The 13,182-nt window shown below is 44.6% G+C and overlaps 1 protein-coding gene across 2 annotated transcripts in view; it reads right to left on the bottom strand.

The window, feature by feature from the left end:
* Positions 1 to 194: 194 nt before the first annotated feature.
* mak (male germ cell-associated kinase) overlaps positions 195 to 13,182 on the bottom strand; it is an 80,619-nt gene continuing 67,631 nt past the window's right edge. The window contains exons 12-14 of one of the 2 annotated variants that reach the window (XM_039754024.1): positions 5,307 to 5,378; positions 4,062 to 4,181; positions 195 to 1,684 (exon numbers count right to left, since the gene is read on the bottom strand). In XM_039754024.1, the coding sequence (XP_039609958.1) occupies positions 1,524 to 1,684; positions 4,062 to 4,181; positions 5,307 to 5,378 (353 nt within the window). In that variant the 3' untranslated portion in view covers positions 195 to 1,523. The remainder of the gene's footprint in view (positions 1,685 to 4,061; positions 4,182 to 5,306; positions 5,379 to 13,182) is intronic. The other variant, XM_039754025.1, reaches the window with a different exon arrangement.

The raw sequence follows: 13,182 nt of genomic DNA, 5'->3' as shown, positions 1-13,182 counted from the left end.
TTGGTGAATATTATTTTAAATTATTCTTAGAACTTAAAAGCAGATGCTCAAATCTGAAATATGTGGGTGTTGTAGTGGCTCTAGTTCGAGATGGCCTTAACAGTTACAAACTCAGTGTTCTTTATGTGTGCTCGTCAATTAACTGTTGTAAGCAGATGAGGATGTCAGTGGTAAACAGAAGACATGCTGTCATGTCAAGGTGATACTTTATTAGATTTTAATAACAGTCAGACACATTAAATAGAAAGGAGAAAGGAAAAAATAACATTTATAAAGTGAAAAAAAAATTAAAACGAGAAACTCTGCTGTAAGTAAATATCAAAAATGCACATGATTTAACGTTAACAAAACATTTTCTAGTGCAAAAAAAATTAAATATTATGGCATTAGTTGCTAAAAAATGTCTCTTTCCATTTAATTACAGTTTACATCTTTAAAACACTATTTACAGCTATCTTTTAATAATGAACACAAGTTAACGCTGACTTTGACACTCCAACACTGCCAGCTAAACAAGAACGACCCCTTTACATTTGGGATAAAAATGGGGGTTGTCAGGTTTATCTCTGGCATGTTTTAAAAAATTCCAGGAAATTCTTCCATCCATGTATTCACTTCCAAATTAGGTGTTTGGGGTGGGAGTACCTCACATGGAAAGTGAACCGCGCCGTGACACTCGGGACAAGAAACATCACAATTAGGGTCTTGGGAGGAATCTGCCGTCTGCTGCTGTAGCTCTTGAGCTCAGGGCCTTTGGATCGCACAACAGCCATTAGCTTGTGGGGCCAAAGGAGGACCCTCCCATCTCCGATGGCCACCTGGGGTCTTGTGAGGCGGCCTCCTCTCTCCATTTGTGGCTATTTTCATTTCTGTATTATTTGCAGGCATTCCTTTAAAATAATGCACACAATGTGCTCCAGTACAACGGGGAGGAGGTAGGAGCACTTCTCCAGATGTCTCTTTTTTAAAACGTTGGCCCACTCCTTTGAGTAGAATGCACTAAATTGATTAGAAACACAAAATACGTTCTGAGTGCATGAAAGAGCACAGATGCTCGCAGCGACAGGGTGAAACATGGGCTTCAAGTCCAGGAGCGATGAAAACAACCATCCACTAGAGGGGGGGACGCGCCACTGGTGTGTGGACCAATTCAAACCTGCTAAGGTGACATCCTCAGTAAAGGAGGCCAGAATACCAGTCCCACTCTAATAACGTGAACTCCGAGTTGTGACAAATCAGAATTCATCTTTGTTGAGGTATGCTGTGAAGCCACTCCATAAAATGATCTGACTGAAATATCACAGCATCAATGCGTGTTCTTGGCTTTTATAAGAAAAGAAAATGGATGGATGGATCTTTTGGGTTTCTTCCCAAGATGCCTGGCGGATTCCAGTCCCAAAGTCACAGACTGCTTTGTGTATCCTTCACGTATTTCACTAAAGTAACGGATTCCTGGTGTTAAAACACTGGGTGCTGTCCCAGAATGTGGGAGTATCTCACAGAGTGGCATGGCCAAGCGCTCGCTATCGGTGACTGTTGTACTTGGCCGTCCAGTCGATTCTACCGTGCACAGGCTGGACCGGCGGAGCGCGACTCAGAAGTGCAGCCGATGCTTTCCCAGCAGGATTGAAGGTGGTGGTTGTCAGATTCGATCGGGCGGGTTTAGACTTCCACCCGTCGTAATCTGGAAAAAGAAAAAAACAAAATGTCAAGAAGCGAGTCCTCAAAAGTGAAACGGAGGCATATTTAGTGCGTTAACAGTCGCGGTCAACATTTATTGGCATCCTTACATTCTAGTATGCTGTGTCGTGAGAAATAATTGGAAACAGACCCACTTTATATCACTGTAATCTTTTAATGGTACGTTCAAAGGTACACAACAGAACATAAATATCTGCAACTTAGATGTAGTCATTTGTAAGAAAAAATACAAAATATGAGCCGGACAGGATTATGGACACCCTGCACTAATATTTAACGGCACAAACCTTGGCCGTGATGACCGACTACAAATGTATGTTTATTTCGATTTTTCTTTTTGGTACTCAAATGTGCCACTGCCCTCCTGCCTGCCTAAAGTACAGTCATCTCCAATGGAGGATCACAGGAATCGTCGGGTAGAGGGGTCCGTATATCGGATTGGCTGGCCCAGCACTGACTCAGCCGTGGAATGGCCAATAGGGGGAGTGGCAGCTTGAGGTCTCCAGGACTCTGAACTGTGGCCTTTTTAAGCACCAAATCCATCTATCACTGGTTAACTCGTTGATCACAGCGGAGTCTGCTTTTACTGCAATAGGAATGGAGGTCTTTTGTTCAAATTGTTTGGAACGGTTGATGAGGGTGCCAAGAACCAGCGCAGGCCCTATTTTGTTTTTTTGGTCAGAAATGAACACATTTAAGCTTGTAGCAGTGCTACATCTCAATGGACTCCAATTTCCAGCTGCCCTGAGGGTATTGCCATGATTGGACGTCTGCATCGGACGCAGGGGCTGCTGGGGACAAGAAGGGCCGGCTAAACAGAGATGGGACCACCACGGTTTGTTTGTCAGCACTGGTGCCGTTTTTACCTGTGCGGATATCACGTGGTGGTCCTGCATTACTGTGGCATTGGATTCAAGTTTTGTCTCGTGCCCTTCTGCATCGTCTTCGTCGGGGGGAGCGCTCACACGTATCTCAACACAAAACGCTTCAGGACTGGTAGGACAAACTTTATATTCACCTCTGCAGTTCACAGGGTCTGACACCTCCACTTCATTTGCACCCGTTACATGGGACGTGTTGGTGTTTGTTATTGTGTGTTGTATTCATTAACGCCGTAGGGGAAGGGTATCTGAATATTTGTAGTTTATATTTCATTTCCATTTACTATATTATTGTTCGGTTGGCACAGTGGGTAGCGCTGCTGCCACTCAGTTAGGAGACTTGGGTTCGTTTCCCGAGTCCTCCCTGCGTGGAGTTTGCATGTTCTCCCCGTGTCTGTGTGGGTTTCCTCCCACAGTCCAAAGACATGCAGGTCAGGTGCATTGGTGATCCTAAATTGTCCCTGGTGTGTGTGTTTGTGTGTGTGCCCTGTAGTGGGCTGGCACCCTGCTTGGGGTTTGTTTCCTGCCTTGCGCCATGTGTTGGCTGGGATTGGCTCCAGCAGACCGCCATGACCCTGTAGTTAGGATATAGCGGGAAGGATAATGGATGGATGGATGGATATTATTGTTCATTCAGTCGTTTGATTTATTGGATTTCATGTATCTGTCTGTGAGTGAGTGCGGGTCGGGCCAAGGCTGGATGCGTTCCTAGAATCCTCACTAAGAGAAAAAAATAAATCACTGTCCCTTTGATGGTGTGAATCTGAGCGGCACCGGACCACTACAAGCTCCACAGATTTTTTTTTTTTTTTTGTTGTTGTGTGTCTTTGAACATATCATTAAAATGCAGTATTAATAAGACTAGCTATGCTACCCGTCTTAAGTAATCGATGTGCACCTCAGTATTAAGGTTTGTAGTTCAGTAGTTACTGGAATGTATTTTGTATTGTATGTAGTAATAAAATGCATTGCATTTGTCATCACAAACATTAACACTGCTTTTTGAATCCCATACCAAATGGCATACAACAGAGACATGTGCATTGTCATTCCAACAAATGGCGCATCACCAACATTTGTAGTAATGCATTTGATTACTTCGATCTCGACCCGTCTTAGATTGTTAGCACAGCTAATATAGAGATACTTAAGTCAACATCAACCCCCTCAAACACACACAAGAATTATTAAAAAAAAAAAGATAAGCAAACCCAGTAAGGTCCCATAAAGGCTTATTACTAAATATATGAAGAACACCCAATAGCACGGCACTTGTGGCTGCTCATTACTATTTCTTGTTATTATTACTTACTTGGCAGTTGACTCTATCCAAAGTGACTTCTAACATTTGAGTGCCTCAAGCTGCTGAAATCACGTGCTCAGGGTCACACCATGATGTCAGTAGTGGATTTGAACCCACACCCTCAGAGTTTGAAGTCCAAACCCTTAGCCACTGTGCCGCTCTGCCTGCCTACTTACTTGTTGCTCCTCCTCCTAGAGGCGCCAACTGAATCCGCTGCCCTGCTGACCCGACTTCTTTTTTCTGAAATGATGGAAAGTACACACCAGGTGGGTTGTAGTTGCTGCCACCAAAATATCCTGGAAGCAAAAACACACAAAAAAGAGACATCAATAGAAAGTGACATCCCATAGGTTTAAATGTAATAGACAGACAGGAAAGGCACTATATAATAAATAAATATATAAGTGATATGTCACTGTATAATATATAAAACAATATATACTAGACAGAAAAAGCATTATATAATAGACAGGAATGGCTCTATATACTAGATAGAAAGGGCCCCTTATAATACATAGATAAGGCACTACAGTATCTGTCTATCTATTGTAAGCAGCTGAAGGGCCCGAATGCGGGTAATTCCACGCCAGACCAGGGGGAGGCGAGGTGCACTGATCACATCTCTCTTTCCACTGCAGACCAGTTACGGGAAATCCAACCTGGCTTCCATGACATCACTTCCGGTAACGAACGCCAAGGATGCCACTTCTAGTGTTGACCCCGAAGATGTCACTTCCTCTGCCATCCCTTAAAGCCACCCGTTGCCTCATTCGGGAAGTTCTATTGTGGAACTTGCAGCCGGGCTTCAAGTATAAGGGAGGCTGCCCCAAACCTTTTTATGGCTCCTGTCTATTCAATTGACACTAAGGTCACTATATAATAGACAGACAAGAAAGGCACTATATAATATATAGATTAGGCACTGTCTGTCTAATACATAAGATAGACAGAAAGAAAGGCACTATATAATAAAAAGATGAAAGAGAAGCACTACTGCAATACATCGGTAGATAGGAAACAAACTATATAATAGATAGATAGGAGTGAAAGGCACTATATAATACCCAGATAGATAGGAAATGCACTGTATAATAGATAGATAGTGGCACTATATAATAGACAGGATTCCTATACAGACAATTAACATCCCACCTGCGGAGTGTTCCATGCCAGCTCATTTACATGTCAGACAATCCCCAGCACTGCGGCTTTAGAGTTTTTACCAGAAGTTTTACTAAAATTTTAAAGGCACAATATCAAAAGTGAAAACCTGAAACAGGCGCCCCCCCCCGGACCAAATGTGGCACCGTTCCACCCAGAAGACATTGACTTTTTCCACTGAGGCGAGTCACAGACACTACGGACGCACTTTCAGGATGTCACGTCGCTGCCCACAGTTTGTTTCCAGCTGCTTTATTTACCTTTGAGCTCCTCTACTTTTTTGACCGGCTTTTCTTTTACAGGCGGCATTTCCAGAAGTCTGTTTATATTTTCTTCCATCCATGCAAGAGTAAGAAAAATAAAAAAAAAAATAAAAAAGAAAGGCAAAAGGGATGATGAAAATACAGAAAACAGAAAGGTGAGATCCTATCGATGGAAATAAAAGACAAAATGGGAGGAGAGGGGGGAGAGAACCACAACTACCACCAGAGCCGGAGGAACAGGACACAAGCTGAATAACAGACAGACACACACATGGATTCTTCCTTTTCGAATACCCAGTTAATCCAGTCCGGGATTGGCAGGCATGGGCCGTTGAGACAGGAACAAATCCTGGACAGGTAGCAAGTCCACACAGACATGGGGGCTGATTTGGGGGTCGGGGGGGGATTGTACAAACTCCACACAGCCGGGATGTGAACGGAGGTCCTAATTGTATTTTACTTCCTGTACCCGCTTACTGCAATGCAGCACCAGCCTTGGGTGTGAGACCAGGCGACTGCAGGGCATGCTTCCCATTGGCATCCCATTAACTGCCTCTTAACTATACTCAATCAAGATCCAGGACAACATGCAGGTTCTGTACTGAGAGTGTTTCAAACTTCATTGAGTCGGCAGTATTGAGTAGCCATTGCATCCGTGTGCCATCCTGGTATCCAGGGGGTCAATCCTGGCAGCACCGGGCCAACTCTAAGCAACCAGACGTGCAGGAGGAGAGCTGGGAGACAAACGTACAGGAACACGGGGAGAGCAGGGAGACCCCACCGGGACTCACAGCCGCAACAGCCAGGGTGGGAGCACAGGACCCTGCAGCTGGCGCTTAGAGTGACAGGGGACTCTGCCATCCCTGCAGACTGAAATCCCATTTTGGCTTTTGTTGAAGTTCTGGGACGCTCTGTTTTATTAAATGTTTAAAGACGCTGTGCTATAAGATGACTCCTCTTTTGTATGTGTTCTGTTTCATTTTTCTTCTGCTTTGTGAGGGAACTTCCTTTATTTGTTCCGAGTGTTGTCTTCACGATGTCGTTTCCTGGAATATCTTTCCTTTGGGGGTCTAGGGGACAACCTAGCTATTAGCTAAACAAATGGATTAGATGGGCTGAACGCTCTCCCCCCATTTGTCTGATTTCTTCTGTTCTTCACCAGGAGTGCATTTCTCAAAACGTTTGCGACACCAAATACTTTGTTGATTTGTACTTAAAACTGTTTGGAAATTAGCGAGTGCTTCCTAAAACCCTTCGTAATTTAAAGCAGTAAATAATCTTATTCGGAAATTAACGATCCTCTCGTCGTTCTTTATTTGGACTTGTGCTTGTGATTCTATCTCAGTGGTCACCCTAAGGCAGTGGTCTCAAACTGGCTGCAGGTTTTCATTCTCACCCTTTTCTTAATCGGTGACCAGTTTTAGCTCCTAATTAACTCCTTTTCCTTTCATTTTAATTGACTTGTTTTTTTAAGATTTCTTCCTCTGAATTGCTTCATCTCTTTCCTTAAACAGAAATGAAACATGAAGTGAGTGAGCCAACAGAAGTCAGGACCTCAAACTTCAACCAGTTGCTTAATTAAACCCATTCTTTAATTCCATGGCTTGTCGCTGCTCTCATTGTGCAATGGCAGACATGTCCGAGATTGTGGATTTTCTATTTTCTAAGACCACCTGTTGAAATGTTTTGTGGACCTGAGCAGATCCTCATTCCTGAGACCTTCATCTTTCTTTATGTGCACGTATTGTATGATGGATACCAGTTGTTTTGGCTCGTTTTGTATCTCAGTCTTGTTTGGCTGCTAATTAAGGGAAAAGAAACAAGGGGTCTGAGTCTTTATAGCAAGTCAATTAAAATGAATGGAAAAGGAGTTAATTAGGAGCAAAAATAGGTCACTCATTAAGAAAAGAATGAAAACCTGCAGGCCCTACAGGACTAGAGTTGGGGACACCGATCTAAGGAAATCACAAAAAAATACACCGACTCCCATATTTGGACCATAATAATAATTAAGCAAGTTGAAGTTTGAGGCCCTAATGTAGTTGGTCTGCTGTCGGCTCCCTCACTTCATATTTCATTTAAAATAATTTCTAATGATTATTATAATCAAAATAAATCAAAATCTTCTCCCCTCTTTCCTTTTGCCTTCTCTCTTTCTCGTTTCTTTCTCTCGCTGTCTGATTATTTCCTTCTATCCCGCTCAGGCTCCTCTTACACTGTCATGGGTGCCGGTATTTTAATTACAAGCTTTTTGAGGAAAGCAGCTGAGCCGCACATGTCTGCACATGCAAAGACGTCAAGCCAGTGTCCTCTTCAACACTCAGGGGGCCGCTCGGCTATACTGTGGTAGACCCCCGGCAGCCTGAGCACACGGTCACGCTCCCCCCCAAACGCAATTTACCAGGACCTGTCGCAGCACCACAGACAAGGCAGCAGTCCACTGCATGGCTGACTCTGAACTTGAGAATTAAAGAAACACACAGAAGGAAAACTGGAGAATTAGGAGGGAGACAGACAGACAGACACAGGGAGAACATACAAACGCCACACGGACTCCACGGGACTGCTGAGGTGGCAGCAGCACCACTTTATACAGTAGATGATCAGAGATCAGGTTTAACTAAAATCATCTAACAGCAAGGATGGCGTTGGTCGTCTAAATCTCAGAATCAAAAGACAAACAGAAAAGTGAGGGATTTGTACTTTGATCCAAAGATCACACCAGTACCTGGGCTACCTGAAGAGCTGATGCTTAATTGTTCAGACTTTTCCTTCAGTTTCCCTTTTTGTCCATGTTCTGGTCCACATGAAGAAATATTTAAAAACACAGAAAGAACAAAACAGCTGAGAAAGATGATTTTCATTTCTAGACATTTCTAAATGTTTCTGAGAGACGAAACCCTAAAAATAACTAAAGTGGCTCCTCAACCCACGGAGCATAAAGAGGAGAGTAAACAGTAGAAATCCCCCCTCTCTCTCTCTCTCTTGCTCTCCTTCACTCTCTCTCTCTCCCCTCTCTCTCTCCCTCTCTCTTTCTCTCTCTCTCCCCCCCTCTCCCTCTCCCTCGCTCTCCTTCACTCCCACTCTCTTTCTCTCTCTCTCTCCCTCTCTTTCTCTCTCTCTCTCCTCTCCTTCACTCTCTCTCTCTCTCTCTCTCTCTCTGCTCTCCTTCTCTCTCTCTCTCTCCCCTCTCCCTCTCCCTCGCTCTCCTTCACTCTCTCTTGCTCTCTCTCTCTCTCTCCCTCTCCTTCACTCTCTCTCTCTTGCTCTCCTTCACTCTCTCTCTCCTTCACTCTCTCTCTCTCTCTCTCTCCTTCTCTCTCTCTCTCTCTCTCCCCCTCTCCCTCTCCCTCGCTCTCTCTTGCTCTCTCTCTCTCTCTCTCCCTCTCCTTCACTCTCCCTCTCTCTCTCTCTCTCTCCTACATTTCCATTGATGCCCCTGGGGCATCTTCTTGAACCCAGGTCATCGATTAGCCATGACTAGGATGGAGTTGTGCAGTGGGGACACACAACAAGAAGATTGGTGCCAAACTGCATTTTTCTTCAAAACGGGCAGCAGTGTCCAAATAAATAAGTGCAGTGCAGGTTCTTCTTGAAAGAAACAACCCATAAACACAAAAGACAAAATCAACAAGCAAGCATATCCAACTCAATCGGTTAAAATCCAAACGAGATCATAAAGCCCTTTTCCCTTCTTGCCAGAGCTTTGGGAGTCCTCGACTATGCAGCTCGCCACACCCCTGGCCCACCACACTCTCACACACACACACCTGAACTGTGACTGCCTGAAGCTCCCAGGGTGCTTTGCTCTTCACCGGATGCCCCTCCCATTCCAACAAGCAGATCTGAGCTGCAATTCCCGGGGCATCTTGCCTATCTAACGTCTTTTCACTCCCTCCTTCCGACAGCTCCAATGGCTTCCCCCTTATTCCGTCTGCTTCATGACTTGGCTGATGAGATCACCGGCGCTTGGAAGACTCCGCGTTATTCAGTCAAGCCAATGATGCCCCCTTTCAACCTCCTGACTCTCACACCCCTGTTTTCCCATCTCTTATTCTTACAATAATAATAATAATAATAATAAAAGGCAAAGCCCTCTCTCACTCACTCATCACTAATTCTCCAACTTCCCGTGTAGGTAGAAGGCTGAAATTTGGCAGCTCATTCCATACAGCTTACTTACAACAGTTTGGCAGGTTTCATTTTGAAATTCTACGTGTAATGGTCATAACTGGAACTTATTTTTCTCCATATACTGTAATAGACTGCAGCTCGATGACTGTGGGGGTGGAGCTGCGTGTGACATCATCACACCTCCCACGTAATCACGTGAACTGACTGTGAGCGCAGTATGTAGAAAAGAAGGAAGAGCTCCCAAAGAGTGCTGAAGAAAAACGCCAAATACTTTATTCGCGAGATACAAGTTTAATGAGAAGACACGAGGTATAAACGAGACTTTGGATCACTTTGTAACGGAGTTCAAATTGCTGTAGCGAGAAACTTTTTAAGTGCTGGGTCTTAGCTAACATTAAATAAAGCCGTGGACATCGCAACAACACAAAAGAGAGCAGCTCACGTGAACTGACTGAACGCAGTACGAGTGATCAAACCTGTTCAAAAAACGCATTACACAATTGACAAGGTAGGAAAAGAATATGCTCCACAGCTAATATGGTCTTGCGGAAGCAACTTTGTCACGCTGCCACCAAATATTCACAGAAAAATCCACAAGTTAATACACACGCTGTCTGTAGAGTTTCTCCACACTCTGAATGTATTCCTCGCATCCCCGTTACACCCTCTGATCTCCCATTTCAATTCAGATGCCTCCAATTTCCAGTAAGACTCTGCTTCGCGATGACAATTAATAAGTCTCAGGGACAGACCCTACAAAAGAATGCCATTGATTTGAGGCAACATTGCTTTCCTCCTGGACAAAACTAGACGTCGCATTCTCAAAAGTAATCTCAGCACACAGCTTGGTCAGATTACAACCGGAGTGCTGAACTGACAACGTGGCATACAAAGAGATCCTTAACAGATAGTTATTGGGATATTCCCTCAGTTTAAAAAGGTTTAATTTTCTTCTTAATAAAACTTTAAAAGCAGTTCTTTGTCGCTGCGAAGCGCGGGGATTTTGATATATACAGTATATATATATGTAGATATGTATGTATTTATGTGTATATATATTTGTAGATATGTATATATATGTGGATATGTGTATGTATATGTAGATGTGTATATATATATATATATATGTGTATGTGTAGATATGTGTATATATGTTTATATGTGTGTGTGTGTGTGTATATTATATATATGACAGCAACACTCTTAACAGTCACAAAACAATTACATTGACAATCATGTTACGTTATTTTTAAAATGTTTCCTTTTCTTTTTCATAACTTCTTTAACACACTACTTCTCCGCTGCGAAGCGCCGGTATTCTGCTAGTAATAATAATAATAATAATACTGCATTTTATTTATATAGCGTCTGTCGTCCGCTCGGTCCTACTCAGGCTCCTTGATTCCCGTGTGTGCAGGTGCTCTTCCTTAAAGACCTGTGGAGGAAAACGGCTGAGCCAATCGTATGTGCGTGTCAATGCGCGATCAGAGAGTTTCCTCACTAAATACTCCAGGGGTGCTCAGCCTGGCAGCAGTGCCCACCCACAAGCACCCACAGGCCTTTTTATTTAAGAACACTGCACTGCCACGGACCCCCTAACTCTCTTCACCGCCATTCCAGAAAATCGGAGCGGTGCATGCGGGGGAAATGTGTTCACACGGGAATGAGCTTTGGAATTGAAGACCTCCACCTCTCCTCCTCATTCATTGGTCAGGAATCCTGTTTTGATTTTCCAAAATGTTTTTATTTATTGATGTTTTAGCAAAAAAAAAAAAAATGCATGTGTTTTGCCCAATGTGAGCATTCGATTGGATGACTTGACGCATGGATTACATGACACGAGTAACGTGACTTTTTTTTTTCCCATGGATGTTTTTGACATGGCCCGGCATTGGTCACCACAGATGCCCACTCTATGCGGCCACAAGATGGCGCCCCAGAGCACCAATCAAAGCTCCACCAAACACAGTCCTTGGTTCAAATAAAGGGATTTTGACTTGTTAACAATCAATCCCTCAATAGGCTTTTACTCCGTCCAGCGCAGCCTAACAAAGAGCTGGTCTTCGTCTCCCTCTACTCCTCCGCAGCGAGTGTCGTCCTATTCCTCCCAAATGTGGTGAGAGGACCCGGGAGTCAGTCCAGTGATACGACACTGAAGCACTTCGGGGAGGTCCACTCCAGACAGGACCCCAATATGAGCCCCCTTCCAAACTACAAGTCCCAGGTAACCCCTCAGGTGTCCATCTCACATGTTGGGGATGAAGCACAGAGTCTCTCCCTCATTCTATTCATTAAAATCTTCATTCCGACTGGGATAAGAACGTCAAACCATCCCAGCCAGGCCGTGTGTCTCCTTCCATTATGGCATCCCGGCTGGTTAAGGAATTGCACTCCCTCCCGGTCGGGATGCCAGTCCATCCTCCATGGCACTCACATCTGTCACAAACTTTTTATTTTTTCTCTGTGAAACCACATCATGTCATTTTCCAACCTGCCAGATCCAGACCAGGGTCACAAGTGCTGGAGTCCATCCCAGCTAGCATTGGGCACAAGGCCATCCCAGGGCGAATGCACACCCACACATCACATGCACACTAAGGCTGATTTAGCGTTGCCATTTCACCTAACCTGCATGTCGTGGGACTGGGGGAAGAAACCGGACCACCCGGAGGAAATCAATGCAGGGAGGACCTGGGATGTGAACCCCCAGGTGGCATCAGCACTACCAGTGCGCCACCATATTGCCAAAATTTGTGAGTCAATTGATCCCTCGAAATACAGCAGTTAGCACAAACTTTGGAGAACAGAGGGGGGAACCCAGCCCTGAATTGGGGGCTCCTACCACTGAGCTATACCCCCAAATGATCCATGAAGATGTGAAATTAAAACGTGTTCTGGGCCGTCACTACAAACTAAACGGTGTACGTAACGGATGAAAGAAAATATTATTTTTTTGGGTGGAGAACTGCAGTTGAAGCCCCCTCAAACCATTCCAAAGTGAAGTTATGTTCATGGGCCCCATTGCACAGAGATAAGCAGCCACTTAATTAAGTCCAAAAGACGCCCTCGTTCATGTCATGGCTACATACAGCATGTGTCATTAAAAGGGCGCTGCCGTCTGTCTTTTCTCATCCCCTGAGATCCGAGTGCCGCGTTTGATACCATCGGTCACGATAAATCGCCTTAGTCAATGGGTGGGCCTCTCTGGCAGGGTCTTAAATTGGTTTGAGTCTTACTTAACAGGTAGAAAAACTCTTTCTTAGTTGTGGTAATTATACTTCAAAGACCCCCTGATATTCTATATGGCGGTCCATGAGGGTCTCTCCTGGGTCTGCTGCTCTTTTTGATCTCTGTGCCTCCATGAGGTCCGATTGTCTCAAGGCATCACGTGAGCCACCACAGCTCTGCTGACGACACACAACTGTATTTATCAGCAGCGCCTGATGACCCCGACTCTCTTGTCTCACTGACCCCCAATGTCTTATTTGTGTTTCTCCCCCATGTGTGTCTGCGTGGGTTTCCTCCCACAGTCCAAAGACATGCAGGTTAGGGGCATTGGCGATCCTAAATTGGCCCGTTTGTGTGTGTCCTGCGGTGGGTTGGCATCCTGCCCGGGATTTGTTCCTGCCCTGTGCCCTGTGTTGGCTGGGATTGGCTCCGACAGACCACCCGTGACCCTGTAGTTAGGATATAGTGGGTTGGATAATGGATGGATAGATTACTGTAACACACTTCTATC

This window comes from Polypterus senegalus, chromosome 5, assembly GCF_016835505.1.
Source record: "Polypterus senegalus isolate Bchr_013 chromosome 5, ASM1683550v1, whole genome shotgun sequence".
NCBI classification, from domain to species: domain Eukaryota; kingdom Metazoa; phylum Chordata; class Cladistia; order Polypteriformes; family Polypteridae; genus Polypterus; species Polypterus senegalus.
The sequence above is the reverse complement of the archived record's forward strand: the minus strand, read 5'-3'. Positions and strand labels throughout refer to the sequence as shown.